Here is a 13,334-nt window from a genome sequence, read left to right as displayed (position 1 = left end):
TCACTTTGTTCTTCAACCCTTCTTCCTCACCTGTTTTCACCTGCTTTGTTGAACTTTGACTTTTTCTTTGGTTCTTAAATTCACTCATCACAGTAAGCCTTTTGTTTTTTCTTCTTTTTGTTGAAATAAATTATTCATATAGTCTACACCTGGGTCCTCTACCTTTGTGATTAAACCCAACTTGATAAATTAGTGTTTTTAAAGAAGTGAATCTATTTCATGTGTTCATTTTTTATAGGTATAAAAAAAAGAGCCACTGCAGAAAATACACACTAATTAATCTTCTCTACTGTAACTCTCCTTGTTTTGGTATCTACCAGGCCCCCAATACGTCAATTACAACTTGTTAAGAATTCAGCAGCCAGACTGCTATCGAGACAGAACAAACGGGAACACATCACACCCTTCTAGCATTCCTGCAATTGCTTCATATTCGTATTTGCAAGAAAAACCCTTCCTGGCCTCGCACCAACCTATATTACAGAGCTCCTATCCCCAGTACAGCCAGACCCCTCAGATCTTCTGATCAGGAGCTTTTAACCATCACATCAAAAATGTTTGGAGACAGGGCCTTCTCCGTCGCTGCACCAACACCCGGGAATTTAGCCTCCCAATACACATACAATACTAGAACCGCAGAATCTCTTGAATGATATAAAAAAAAATGCCTCAAGACTGATTTTATTAACCCTCCTTCGTGTTTTTAATGCTGCTTTAAAGCACTTTGGTATAAATAAATCTGACCTTGACCTCATTCAAAGAAGACAAACATTCACAAACACTCCGTCTCTGCAGTCAAGCACAGTTGAAGATGCAAATCAGCCGCCAATCAGAGGAGTTCCTTAGATTTGGATGAGAGGCTGATTAAAGCTAAATCAACACAATCAAACAAGAGAAAACAAAGTGGAAGAAGTGGAGCCCTCAGTAAAGTGAACGCTAAACAGATCTCATGTTTGTACATAAAGTCCATGTAAGTTAACTTAAAATAAATGAAATACTTAACTTACTTTGAATAAATTATGAATCAATGTATTTGAACTTCAGCACCAGTATGTGTGTGAACATCTGTTGTGCAAACTGACCTGAAGCACCCATATTCCAGCAGCCTGACCTCCAAGCTCTGAGCAGCTGTTACTGTTTACAGTTTAACATCGGCCCTGTTTGCACATGATACTTCATTGCCCTGCTAGGATGGTCTTTAAAATTATTCTTTGACTATTTAATCTGTACGGATTCAAGAGAGGGTAAAGAGTGAAAAGTCTGCAGTTGTGTCTGATTTTTTTTTTTTTTTTGTGTGTCCACTTCTTCTAAAGAACAGAAAAGCTAGCATCAGCTGCCTGGTGTGGTATGTGGACAAGACTTTGTGACATTTACAAATATGTTGATTTTTGTGGTGATAGTCAGTCATAACTGGTACATTAAGCAATGTATAATTAATTGTTTTGTCAGGCAAATTTCAAGATTCCATTGTGTTCCACTGATAATAACATCTTAGTGTCTGTGATTCAACCATAGACTGTTACTATGAAATGGACGAAGCCTATGTGACGTCACCCATCTGTTACTGCAGGGGGCTTTGGAGTCCACTCGATCTGTGGCCATGATGTAAATCTCAACCTAACTTTCAGTCCACCTAATGACAAGCTGAGATGTGGAGCTGAGGCGGGTTTTAAGACTCTTGACAAACCCGTTACACCGCAACCGCCTGTCAATGACGTCAACTACGCGCCCTGTTGCTTATCTTTCATAAAATAAAAAGAGATGAGTTTTTAAAAAATACTCATCCCCACGTACATTGTGTTCTTATCAAGACATGAGCCGACAAACAGGCTTTCATGACTGGGTGTGTACTCTAAGTGGATTCTGGTGCTTCTGCAGCCACCCTCAAGTGGACCCTCGACAAACTGCAGGATTTTGCACTTCATTTTTCAACACTGGAGGTTGCTGCTTGGTTCAACTAATGCTAAAATTAATTTAAAAACACAACAACATAGGGTTAGCTTTCAAACCTCCTAGAGTAATCCAGAGGTTTTTCTGGCATGTTTGCTCTTTGCTAGCACACGGAGCGGGTTAACGATCACGATAATAGTTTCGAAAGCAAGCTCATACAAGTTTGGGAACTAGTGAAAATCATCACCATAACAGAACAAAATACATATAGGCCTATTTAGCCTCTAATAATTCTAAAACTGTGTGTTCAAGTCGGTGGGTTAAGAGTATATATTTCTGAAGCGATGATTCAAATCATTGTTGAAATCTGTTTCGAGCGCTGAACTGTTTGAAACCATTTGAAACCAGCGATTTGATAATTGTCACACATGAGATTATTTTTTTGCTATAGTGACATTTTGTCCCACTCAAAGAATATATATATATAACATAACAGACAAACTGGGAGATAAATTGACTAATTCTCTGTCTGGCAGGAAAGAAACAGAAATGAAAGGCAGAAATCCAGCTCTTAAAGAATAGGCTGTATTTATTAACTGAAACACATAAGGGCGTAAACACGCAACAAAGGCCAAAGACCTGCTTTACCTAATGGCCCTGTTTTATCTTTTGACTCAGGATGCACTCTCTCACACACGTAAGCATCCACACACACCTGCTGTAACCCAAGGGTGCTAACCATCCGCTCCCCCAGAGGGAAATCGCTCATTCATAATCAAAGCCACAAACAAATGGCCCTCTACTTGGCACACCATTTTTGGAGCGACTCAAGCAAAACAAACAGCAGCGACATAGAGAGACAAGGAGGGAGGCTGCTGGAGCAAACCAAAGGTGAAAGAGACCGCAGCACACTGGCTTAGCGATGCACAAGTGATCACACACAGACAGAGCACTTCTGCTCTCAGCCCTCTGTGGAGTCTCCAGCAGAATACTGAATTATTGTTGTGCGCTGAAAAGAAACATTACACTCAAAATGCGGAGCGCTGCCAAGTGAACAGAAGTAGTGGAGCTGCGCGGCCAATTCAACTTTCACTCACACTCAGCTGCAGATGGGTATTGTTCCAAGTTTTATATTAGTCAAAAGCTCGGGGATCAGACTGAATTTCCTCTGATTCAAACCTCATTATTTAGCTTGACAGGCAGTAGACTCATGTGTCCTGTTCTTTGCCCTAAACCGTCCTGTAGAGATCACTGACATACGTGCATACAAGAAATGTGTAATAGTTGTTTCCATAAGTCGGAACAACAATCACACTTGGTTCCATTTTCATTTTTTTAGAATATGCATGTGCTCTATTAAAAAAGATAAAAACTTTCAAAATAAGAGCATTAAACAATGATTTATTGGAGAAACTGAAGTTTTAAAGTGGTAATTTTTCACATTATAGGGCCTTAATGACCAATGGGTACAAACTGTTTCTAAAATGCTCTTAAAGATAGCATCAGCCTGGATCTCAAAGAGCGACTGTGTTTTTGTCAATGGAGTCTGCTTTACTTTGAAGAGAGTGTTGTTAGGGCTGTTTATTATTTGATGTAAATAAGTTTAATAAGGTAAAATAAAGTCAATCCTGAACCCGTCAGTGGCAAAAATAAGAACTTTAAGTGTCTCTTCTTTGTTTAGGTTCTGGTGAAAATACAGAAACTCCCCTTTAAAGAAATATCCCTGATTGAAGTTGGCAGTAGACATATGGAGAGAGTCTAAAGTTTAAAGGGTGATGAGGGCAGTTTGCTGGCTCTCATTCTGGGTCATTTTGAGGTCAGGGGCTGATTTGAAGTTAAAGTTAAAACAAGGTAATAGGAGGTTAAAGTTTAAGCTAAGGTTACGAAAATGTACACAACTGGTAGCTATCATTAGGATCTGTGTGTGTGTATGTGTGTGTGTGCAGTAATTTATTTGCAGTCAATATTTTTGAGATCTGAAAGTGTCACTCAACAGGTAAATACATTTATTTGAAAACTACACTTTGTGAAAAAATGCCGTATAGAAACAATCAGTGACACTCATCTATAAAACTGTGTTAGTTATTAACAAGATAGAAAAACTAATCTTGTATTTTTCAAGTGATTTGATATTGATCTATGAAGAAAATTAACTAATCTTACAGATTACCAGTGATCTGTAATACCTCTCTCCCACCAAACTCAGAAACCCCAACCGTCTACTGGAACCAAAGTTGTTGGCCATGATAGAGAGACTGAAAGTGAATATAAGGAATTGGAAGTTGCTTCCACTCCCTATAATTGGAAGCATTAATGCAATAAAAATGGTTGCTCTCCCCAGCCTCTTGTACCTCTTCCAAAGCCTTCCTGTTTTGTTACCATTGTCTTTCTTTAAACAACTGGATTCAGTTATTCTCTCGTTTGTGTGGGCAAATAAACCCCCTTGCATTTCTCAATCCTTCCTGTAGAAAGATCTAAACACTGTCTGCTTTGGCCTTCCTGTGTTTAAGCGCCATTACTGGGATGCAAATTTGAGAGCTTTTACTTTTTGGTAACGGGGCTTCCCTGATGATGACTGGTCTGACACCTCCTCACTCTGCTTAACAATGGAATCCATGTCAGTTTCAGGAACCTCTCTTCCAGCGCTGCTCTTTTCTAAAACACAGCCTTCCCACGAATGACTTGCTCATAGTTTCAATCTCAAAAATTCCATGAAGATTTTGAATTTTTTGGTCTGCTGAATGTTTCGGTACAAACTCCTATAAAACCCTTTGTTCAAGCCAGGGTTAATGGACAGTGTTTTCCTGAACTAAAATGAGAGGGGACTGTCCTGTGTTGGAGATCTCCATATAGATAACAAATTTACCTCATAGCTTTGGCTTCAAAATCAATTTAATCTCCCTCAACCACATTTCTACCGTTACCTTCGAGTCAGACATTTCATTCGAGAGTCCATCCAACAGTTTGCAACCAAACCAAAGAGCCACATTTTTTATGATCTACTTATTTCACATTCAAACTCTAAACATCTGGTCTCCTGCTTTGGATATTTTTTATGACACCGGTGAGTACGAGTCATCTCAAGAAGGCCTGGTGGGCGGTGTTCCAGTGTCAGATGGATTGTGGGAGGAGGGCTTGTGTCGTAAAAAGAGTTGTTCTATAAACTCTGGACATCGATCAATCCATTTCAAAGTCATCCATAGACTGCATTGTTCTAAAGCTAAACTAAGAAAACATTTTTCAATCAGTCTATCCCTTGTGTGATAGGTGTGGTACTTCAGAAGGTTAATTATCGCACTTGTTCTTTCATTGTCCAGTACTAAGTAAGTTTTGGTGTGGCATGTTTAACTGGTTTTCCAAATAATATGATTCTAACATTCAGCCAGACTTCAACTTGGCAATATTTGCCTGATCTGACTTGACAAAGCCCATTCCCTCTCACCAAAATTAGGCTCTTAAAGCAGGCATGGCTGCAGCTTAAAAATAATATTACTAAACTGGAAGTCTACAGCAACCTCATGTTTCAAAAGGTGGCTCAATGAAATGCTTCTCAGCTAAGCTGGAGCAGATTTGTTTTTGAGCAAATTACATCTTGATAAGATGTAACTCTGAATTATGATGAATTATGATCTTTGCTGCTATGTTCTGTTTTCTGTATGTTCTGTACAAACTTTGTTTTATTTGGCATACTGACTGATGATTCTGACTTACTTCTATTCATATGAGTGTCATAAAAAGAGGCAGTCTTTTTTTTATTATTATTTCTGACATCTACATATGTGTCCCTTGACATTTTTCTGCCATTTTGTGTAATTTAGCTGGGCGTTCATGTCTTTCCTTTAAGTCTGTTTTATTGCAAAGAAAAGCAGCTAAAAATAAAGTAATGAAAAAAAGCACAATTTAACATGTGCAGCTCAGAGTTAGTGATTTACCCTCCAATTGAAAGGTTTGCAGTTCGCTTGTTCTGATCCACAAGTCATAATTTCGCTGGGCAAACTGAAATTGATCGTGAAGGCATTACCTGTCCTTTACAAATGCGTGTCAAAGATTATCTGATTAGTTGCCTTGCATGTGAATGTTTTTGTGAAATTAAAGATTGGAAACAAAATAGCTTTAAGTAAAAAAAAAACTGAATATATTTTTTGATTATGAATTCAGTCAGACTCACAGATTACTGAAGTAGATCCTGAAGTATGTACTAATCAAATATAGATTCTGAATCGAGTCATGACCCCAAGAATTGAAATTGAATTGTGTGTGTGTTTGTGTGTCCTCTCTGTATTTGCTATCTGCCCTCTCCTGCGTGATTTATCGATGCAGCTATTTTCAGTCAGTCTCTACAGTGTGTTGGTTTGACATCAAATTCATGACACCGTAGTGTTGCAGCGGTCAAGTAGTGTGTAATAGTCAGGGAAAATACACACGCACATATACACAATATGTCATGCCGAAGCATCTTCTTGGTGAGTTGGACATCAATACTTTTTTTTTTTTTTTTTTTTTTAAAGCATATGTTGCTCATTCTTAAATTCTTGTTTTTATTTGTTGCTTTTATTGTTATTTTGAATTAGACCACCAAAGATGGAGTGGCAGCACAATATGAGCAGTGTGGTGGATAATAAATATACTGCTGTAATATGATGGTATACTCACAGCTGACACTGGTCTCCCTTGATGCCCTTCGTGGTACAGAAGCACTTTCCTGTGTTGACGTGGCACACATTGGCATGGCTGTTACACTTGCACGCTGTAAAGATGAGACAGAACGTTCATAAGTTCAGATTCAACCTTTGACGTTGCAGATTTAAAAAAAAAACAGTTTTAAAAAGACAACTTCTGGAAGAAAAAAAAAAGGCGTTGTCACCTTCGACTATTGCCACTGAATTGCTCAACATCTGGCGATAGTTGTTGCATTTAACACAACTGGATTTAACATGATGGTGACCAATATTCTATCTGAAGGAGTTTTTTTTCTGACCAAACAAGAGAGGGAGAAGGCAACAGATAAAAAAATGAGATTGTGCGTCGGGCTGAAGAGAGGAGAGAGTCACAGAAAAAAAAAGGTAGAGAAAGTAAAGGTAGAGAGAGAGAGCGAGAGGAGTCTAATAAAGAAACGATGGACAGCTGAGAGACACAGACAGAGAAGAACAAATCACACATTTTTGAGCAACACGATGGATCATTCCCCCTCTAATTCAGGTATCACATTCCTGATTAGAATAGTCTCTCATTTCCCTGTCTTTGGAAAAGACTGAACTAAAGGACTTTGAGGTAAAACTTCAACACTGTTAAAGGTTTCCAGCTAAGTTAGCCACTGAAGACAATATTAATGTCCACACACTTTTCTTCATGGAAATTAAATAATAATAATAATGATACTTTAGGTAACATAGTGCTTTACAACAGACAATGAAAGCAAACAGGTGTATTTATTTTTGGATTCATTTGAGCTGTTACTGCTTTAATTAGAGTGACAGGACAGTGGACGGTAGATTGACTTGAGCGTGTGAAACGATTTTCTATTCTTCTGACTGCTCACATACCAGGTTACACCTACCCACTCACAAACTCACGGTATGTAAACGTGTGCAGGGGTTAAGTGTCATTCCCAAGGGAGCGAGAGAGTGAGGCATCATGCAGGAAAGGAGCCATGGGTCGGATTTGAACCTCGGCTGCTCGCTTCCAGGAATGTAGCATCTGTATATGGGCCGCACAAACTAACCACTGAGCCACCAGCGCCCCACAGGGTTTATATTTTAAGATATTATTTTTAAATATATTTTGCACTAGAAGGTTGGTTTGCTCCAGTGACAAAGTAGATAAGGTATACATAAGCAAATATAGATACAGTATGTTATTATGGCTTTGTTGTTGTGGTGTATTGGAGATATACAGTATGTTGCCGTATAGCTGTGGGTTTTTTTTTTAGTGTAGTTTTTAAAGTTAAGTGCTCTTAGCCTATTATTGTTTTAATATCATGTATGAATTTCACTGTGGACTAGTGTAATGCCATTGGTCAGTGGTTGTGTACTGTCGTACTGTTGTGAAGATGTTGTTAGTGTATGTTTTGTTTTCCGGAGTAAACCTTTGGAACAACCGGTCTCTGGATTATTTGGAGGCTTTTTGTTGTTGTCAGTCCTCTTTTAATTAGAGTAAAGAACATGGGAGGCTTCTTGTGCGAGTCTAATCTTTCTCATTATTTTGTTACGCAGAAGCAGGACATAATGATTCACAAGGAGCCCAGCCTGTAATTCAGACACTAAATAACTTCTGCACAGAGTGACTAATGGCGACAATGGAGACAAACAAGAACGTTCTCTCTACCCTTGTGTTACCGTGTGTGCGTGTGTGTGTGTGTGTGTGTGTGTGTGTGTGTACGCATGTGCACACCCACACACACTTCCTTTTACTCGTGTGCCTCTTCAGCTGAATTGACTTTGTGCTTTGTTTTTATTCTTTTCAATTGGCACACAGACAGGCCCCTGTAATAAAAATAGTGGTTCAGTCGGGTCAAGGTAAAGCCAAGGCGCCGACAGATAATGAGAGGAAAACCACCTCCTCTCCCCGTTCTCCTCGTCTGCGAGGGGAACAGCGTCTGCTCTGATGCTTACCCCCGAACAAAAACAAGGCGGGACACATAAACGCCGCTTTAAATATTACGATTTTTGAACACACACAAAAAGAGCGACAGGAAAATAAAGTTTAAAGTCAGCAGGCTGAAAGTCAGATTGAGGTTGTTCCTCTTATAAAACAGAGCCGCTGACAGATGAGATGACAACTATAAGAAAATGCTATTTCAGTCTATCACTTGGATTATATTGACCTGTCACAAAGACAGTAAAGCTAAGGTGTGAGGGCTTGGGCGATAACTGAGCCGTATCAAAATGTGGCTTTTAGACTCGATAATAGACAATCACGGTGTGTCAGCGAAGGCTGAGGTCACTCTGCTGTTTACATTATTGATTTAGAAGGCAGTCAACAAAAGGACACAGAGGAGTGCGTTCATGCACTTACAGCTTTAGCGATAGGCACCTAAAAAAAAATCCAATGTGAAGACGGAAAGAAAGAGTGAGCAACAGATGAAGAATTCAGGTTCAAGACTGAAGAAGTTGCCAATGTGTTGATTATTTTTCCAAAGTTCTAATCAGCAGTTTGATCTGGATGCTTGGAAAGACAAAAATAGTCACAAGAGAAGTCAAGTCATTTGGGATCTGGTGGTAAATCAGGGTAAATGATTTAGTGGAGAACATTGTTACCTGTTTTCCTCTCTTCAAACAAACATGAAACCTCTGTAATCCCCCTCAGCAGTGAGCACATCCTGCCTCCAGCAGAGCGGCCTCAGTGCAGCTAAGCTTTATTTTCATCTCCAGTTATGTAGCAGGATTAAATAACGATCAAACTAAAACTTGAATTGGTCAAAAGAAAAAAAAAAAAAAAAGCAACAGTTATTTCAGTTACACGGACAATACGTCCCGCAACAGGTCCAACAGATGACACAGGACACAACGCTCATCCTGGTGGAATAACTAAATAGTTTAGAGTTCCTCCAATTTAAAAAAAAAAAACATCTAATTTTCATCTGTCCAACTCAGTGTGGACAACTTTACTCTTTTTGGATTTTTTTCGATGTCAACTTCCTTGTAACCACCCAGTTTCATCTCAGTGTGCGTTGTGCCATCAATGCCATAATAAAAGAAAGCTGGAGACAGCAGGGTTAAACAGCAGCTATGCTAAACTAGCAACAACACAAGCAAACGTTTGTGGAACCCCTTTAAAACCAACAAACAGTTAGGTTTGGGGGATATGCATTTTATGTTCTCTTGTATCTTATCTCAAAGTCTGACAAGGTAATCATTACTATCTGTACGTCCAGTCCTGAGATAACTATAGCTAGCTTACCACTAAGAGTATTGATACTGTCGTTAGATACCTTTGTGTCACTTTACATATTTTAGTTTATTCATTTCAAACATTTAGAAGATATCATAAGTAAAAATGGGAAATCTGCACTTTTCTACAGATATGACATCAGTTATCAAATAATTAATAAAGAAGGAAATTTGAGTTAGGTTTACTTTAATAAAAGCTCTCTGTATAAAGAAGCACATCACTGATTGTCACAGTGAAATCAATCCTTTCATTCATTCATTTAGTCAGGCTCTCTCACTAAAGAGATCGAGATCTTTTCAAGAAAACACATTCATTGACTGAACCAAGCAGTCTGAAGACATGGTGTATTCAAACACCCAGAGGAAATGAATTCAATTCCTGAAGAGAGGGAGAAAGAGGGAGAGCGAGGGAGGTGGAGGTTAGGGGTGAAGGGTGTATGAAGCAGAGGAATCGTAAAGAAGAAGAAGAAGAGAGTGAATTAATAAAACGCACATCACACACAGCGCCCTTGCTGACAACACAGAAATAAGCAGCAATAAAAAAAAAAACCTGATCTCTGAGCAAAAAAGGCTGATTTGATATAAATCATATTTCCCTTGACTTGTGCAAGCCCCCAGAAGAGAGTACAATTTCTCACCCCACTGCGTCTAAATGTGTACACACACACACACACACACACAAAGAAGCCTGTTGTCGAGGTGTGTAGGTGGGAACATGATGTGAGCGTGTGTGTGTGTGTGTGTGTGTGTTTGTTTTCTATCTGCGTTCCTATGTGAGTCACAAAGGAACAGGTAGAAGAACCAAGTCAGTGAGAAACCATTAGAGAACAGTTCTCAACATTTTACTCCGTTTCTACAGTCGGCTTTGTTTTACTCTCATGAGAGGCTCTGTTAAAAAACTTAAGCTCACTTAATGGGAGGAGAAACACGAGCCTGTGTGGTGCTGTAAAAAAAAAAAAAAAAAAAACCTTCCAAAGGTTTTCCTTAAATTAGACTTCAGAAGCAGTGAACCCAGAACCACCTACGCCATATGTGAACAGTTCTCCTCTGCTGTTGCTAAGTATCCTGCAGAGGAAATTTCAACCAGTTCTTGAGTTCAATTAAAAAATATGGCAGCTAAAGAATTCAAACTAGTAAAAACCTTTCAATTAAGTTTCTTAAATTGTTTTGTTAGCACCTCATCTACCCATGCGTAAGTCTCCCATGCACCCACACGACAGAGTAATCTGAGTTATAAATGATTTTGACATCCTAAATGCCCCTCCCTCTTCACCTTTCTATTCTGCTCCCCATCACAAGTCTTTGTCTTGTTTGAGGTAATAAGACAATTGCGACGCAGTTCACAAGTAACCACAGGAGATCCACAACTTTGCTTTAAATGCCAACCATGAAAATGGTTTTAAGTGTGTTCTCAATGAAAGGACTTTCATCTGTCCTCCCCTGAGTCATTTCTACACAAAGCTACATGTGTGTTTGACATGACTCAGGTCTGTTGTGCAGGATGTATAGAGCCTGTTCTTGACAATTTAATGAGAAGTCAGCATCACTGTTCTAATAGAAACAGTGCTGTAATTCCTAGTAAACATGGCATTGTGGATCATGTTCACACCTAACACAGGTGTTAATTAGGTCTACACTGAAATCTTCTACATAGTAGAATATATACAGAAAGGTGTTTGTGTGTCCCCATGAGGCTGAAATGTTGCCTGAATCCTGCTGTGCACATCTGTACGAGAGACAAGAGGTTCAGCGCTGACTAACATTTAGAGACAGAAAAGGCTCTCACGATAAGTTATTAATAAACCTCAATAAGTTTCTTTGTCTTCTTTTCTGCATGTTTACATGCAGATGTTACAACATCAGCTTCATGCAAATCATACATTCAGATATAACCTATAGACACCACCAAGAAAAAGAGGCAAATATTTTGTATGTTTTTAAAGAGTGATTGATTTGTCTTTCTCTTCTATTCATGACATAATCACTACTTTTATCAACAATCATGAGCAGTTCTGAGATTTGGAGGTTTATATTCTTTTCCCCAAATGCTTTCTTAATACTGCATTCTTCGATTCTCCCTTTTCTTCAGTGTGCCACTGAACCCTGCTGTGTTATCCAGATTATGATCAATCACATGCTCATGAATATCTGTCTTCATCTTCATCACTATCAGTGTCACCTCCATCTATAGCTGACTCGTGCTGGTTTGATAACAAAGGACAGAGTTTATACAGCGTTTAATGACCGGGTCCAGGTCAAGGGGGGGGGGACACACATGAAGACACACATAGGTACATTTAAATACACACATGTATATATGCAAACCATGAGTAATGATTTTCATGCCTAAGTGACCCCTAAATCCTTTGAAAAGATATTCTTCCCTCAGCATAATGTAATAAGAGAAGCATCAACCTTTAAAGTGAATTTGTTTGATCCTTGTTCTCCATGGGTCAGTTTTTGAGGCACGTAAACTGTACATGAGGTTATAAAGAAATACTCAATGTAAGGAAAACGAAAAACCTTTATAAGTCTAATCCAATGAGTTTCAAACTTTGTTAGCATACATCATTAAAAACAATAACGAGTATATATTATGACTGTGAGTTTTAAGTGTCTTTAAGTGTGTTTGTGGATTTGTCTTTTTGGGGCTTTGTGCACCTTTTCTTGTTTGTGCGTCCGTCTGTCTTTGTGCTGGGCTTCAGGTACCAGCCCTCGATTTGGAAAACGCTGACGGTGCGCGCCGGCCACTGATTAGACAGAAGCTGAAGCTTGCATTCTTGCGCTGTATTGGAGAATACCCGAGGGCGGCAGTTTTAAAAGAGGAGCTGCGGAAGCTGAACACTGCCCTCCTTCTTCCTCACCTCCAAAAAGAAACGTTTAGTGAAAGAGAAACATTGTGTGTTTGTTAAATTGAGATATTGTTTTTAATTCTTTTCTTTTCTTTTGATTAAACTTTTCTCTTGATTTTTCTGTTTGGCCGGTGCTCACCCTTTTTGTGTTTAGTGTTAATAAATATCTTATTGTGGACTGAAAATTTGTTTGTTTGTCGTTCATTGGGAGTGAGGAAGAAGAGGGTTGCTTTGATGCGACAGCTGGTTTTCCCTCGGCCGGTCGTCACAGTGTAAATGTTGCAAAGTAAGAGACTGTCTGATGCTTAATAACATTTTGAAAGTTAGACAATAAATTTAAGTTTTTCTTTTGGTACAGTTCCTGAGATTAGAATTGCAATGGAAATACAATTTGTAATTAAAAAGAAACCTAATAATGTTGATTGAATTGTTTGTCTTTTGAAGTGAAAAATGTGGAGACATATAAAATGTGTTTCTTAATGTAAAAAGGTTTTATTTATTAAAACTCTACCTTTAGCGTCAGTCTGGAGAACTTGATGTGATTTGTCACTGTCCTAAAGATACCAAATATATGATGATGATAAATGAAAAATGATTATCTGAAGAGGACCTCTGGTTAAAGCGTTGTGATTTAATAATCTTTTTTGTGATGTGCAGGAAGTGTGCAGGCTTACCTTCCTGGCTTTATCTACAAAAAACATCA

The 13,334-nt window shown here is 38.7% G+C and overlaps 1 protein-coding gene across 3 annotated transcripts in view; it reads right to left on the bottom strand.

The window, feature by feature from the left end:
* atrnl1a (attractin-like 1a) overlaps window positions 1-13,334 on the bottom strand; it is a 250,418-nt gene that overhangs the window by 147,771 nt on the left and 89,313 nt on the right. For all 3 annotated transcript variants that reach the window (XM_065959689.1, XM_029278333.2, XM_065959690.1), the window contains one exon: window positions 6,544-6,637. In XM_065959689.1, coding sequence (XP_065815761.1) covers window positions 6,544-6,637 — 94 coding nt within the window. The remainder of the gene's footprint in view (window positions 1-6,543; window positions 6,638-13,334) is intronic.

The sequence above is a fragment of the Labrus bergylta genome, chromosome 10, assembly GCF_963930695.1.
Source record: "Labrus bergylta chromosome 10, fLabBer1.1, whole genome shotgun sequence".
NCBI classification, from domain to species: Eukaryota; Metazoa; Chordata; class Actinopteri; order Labriformes; family Labridae; genus Labrus; species Labrus bergylta.
The sequence above is the reverse complement of the archived record's forward strand: the minus strand, read 5'-3'. Positions and strand labels throughout refer to the sequence as shown.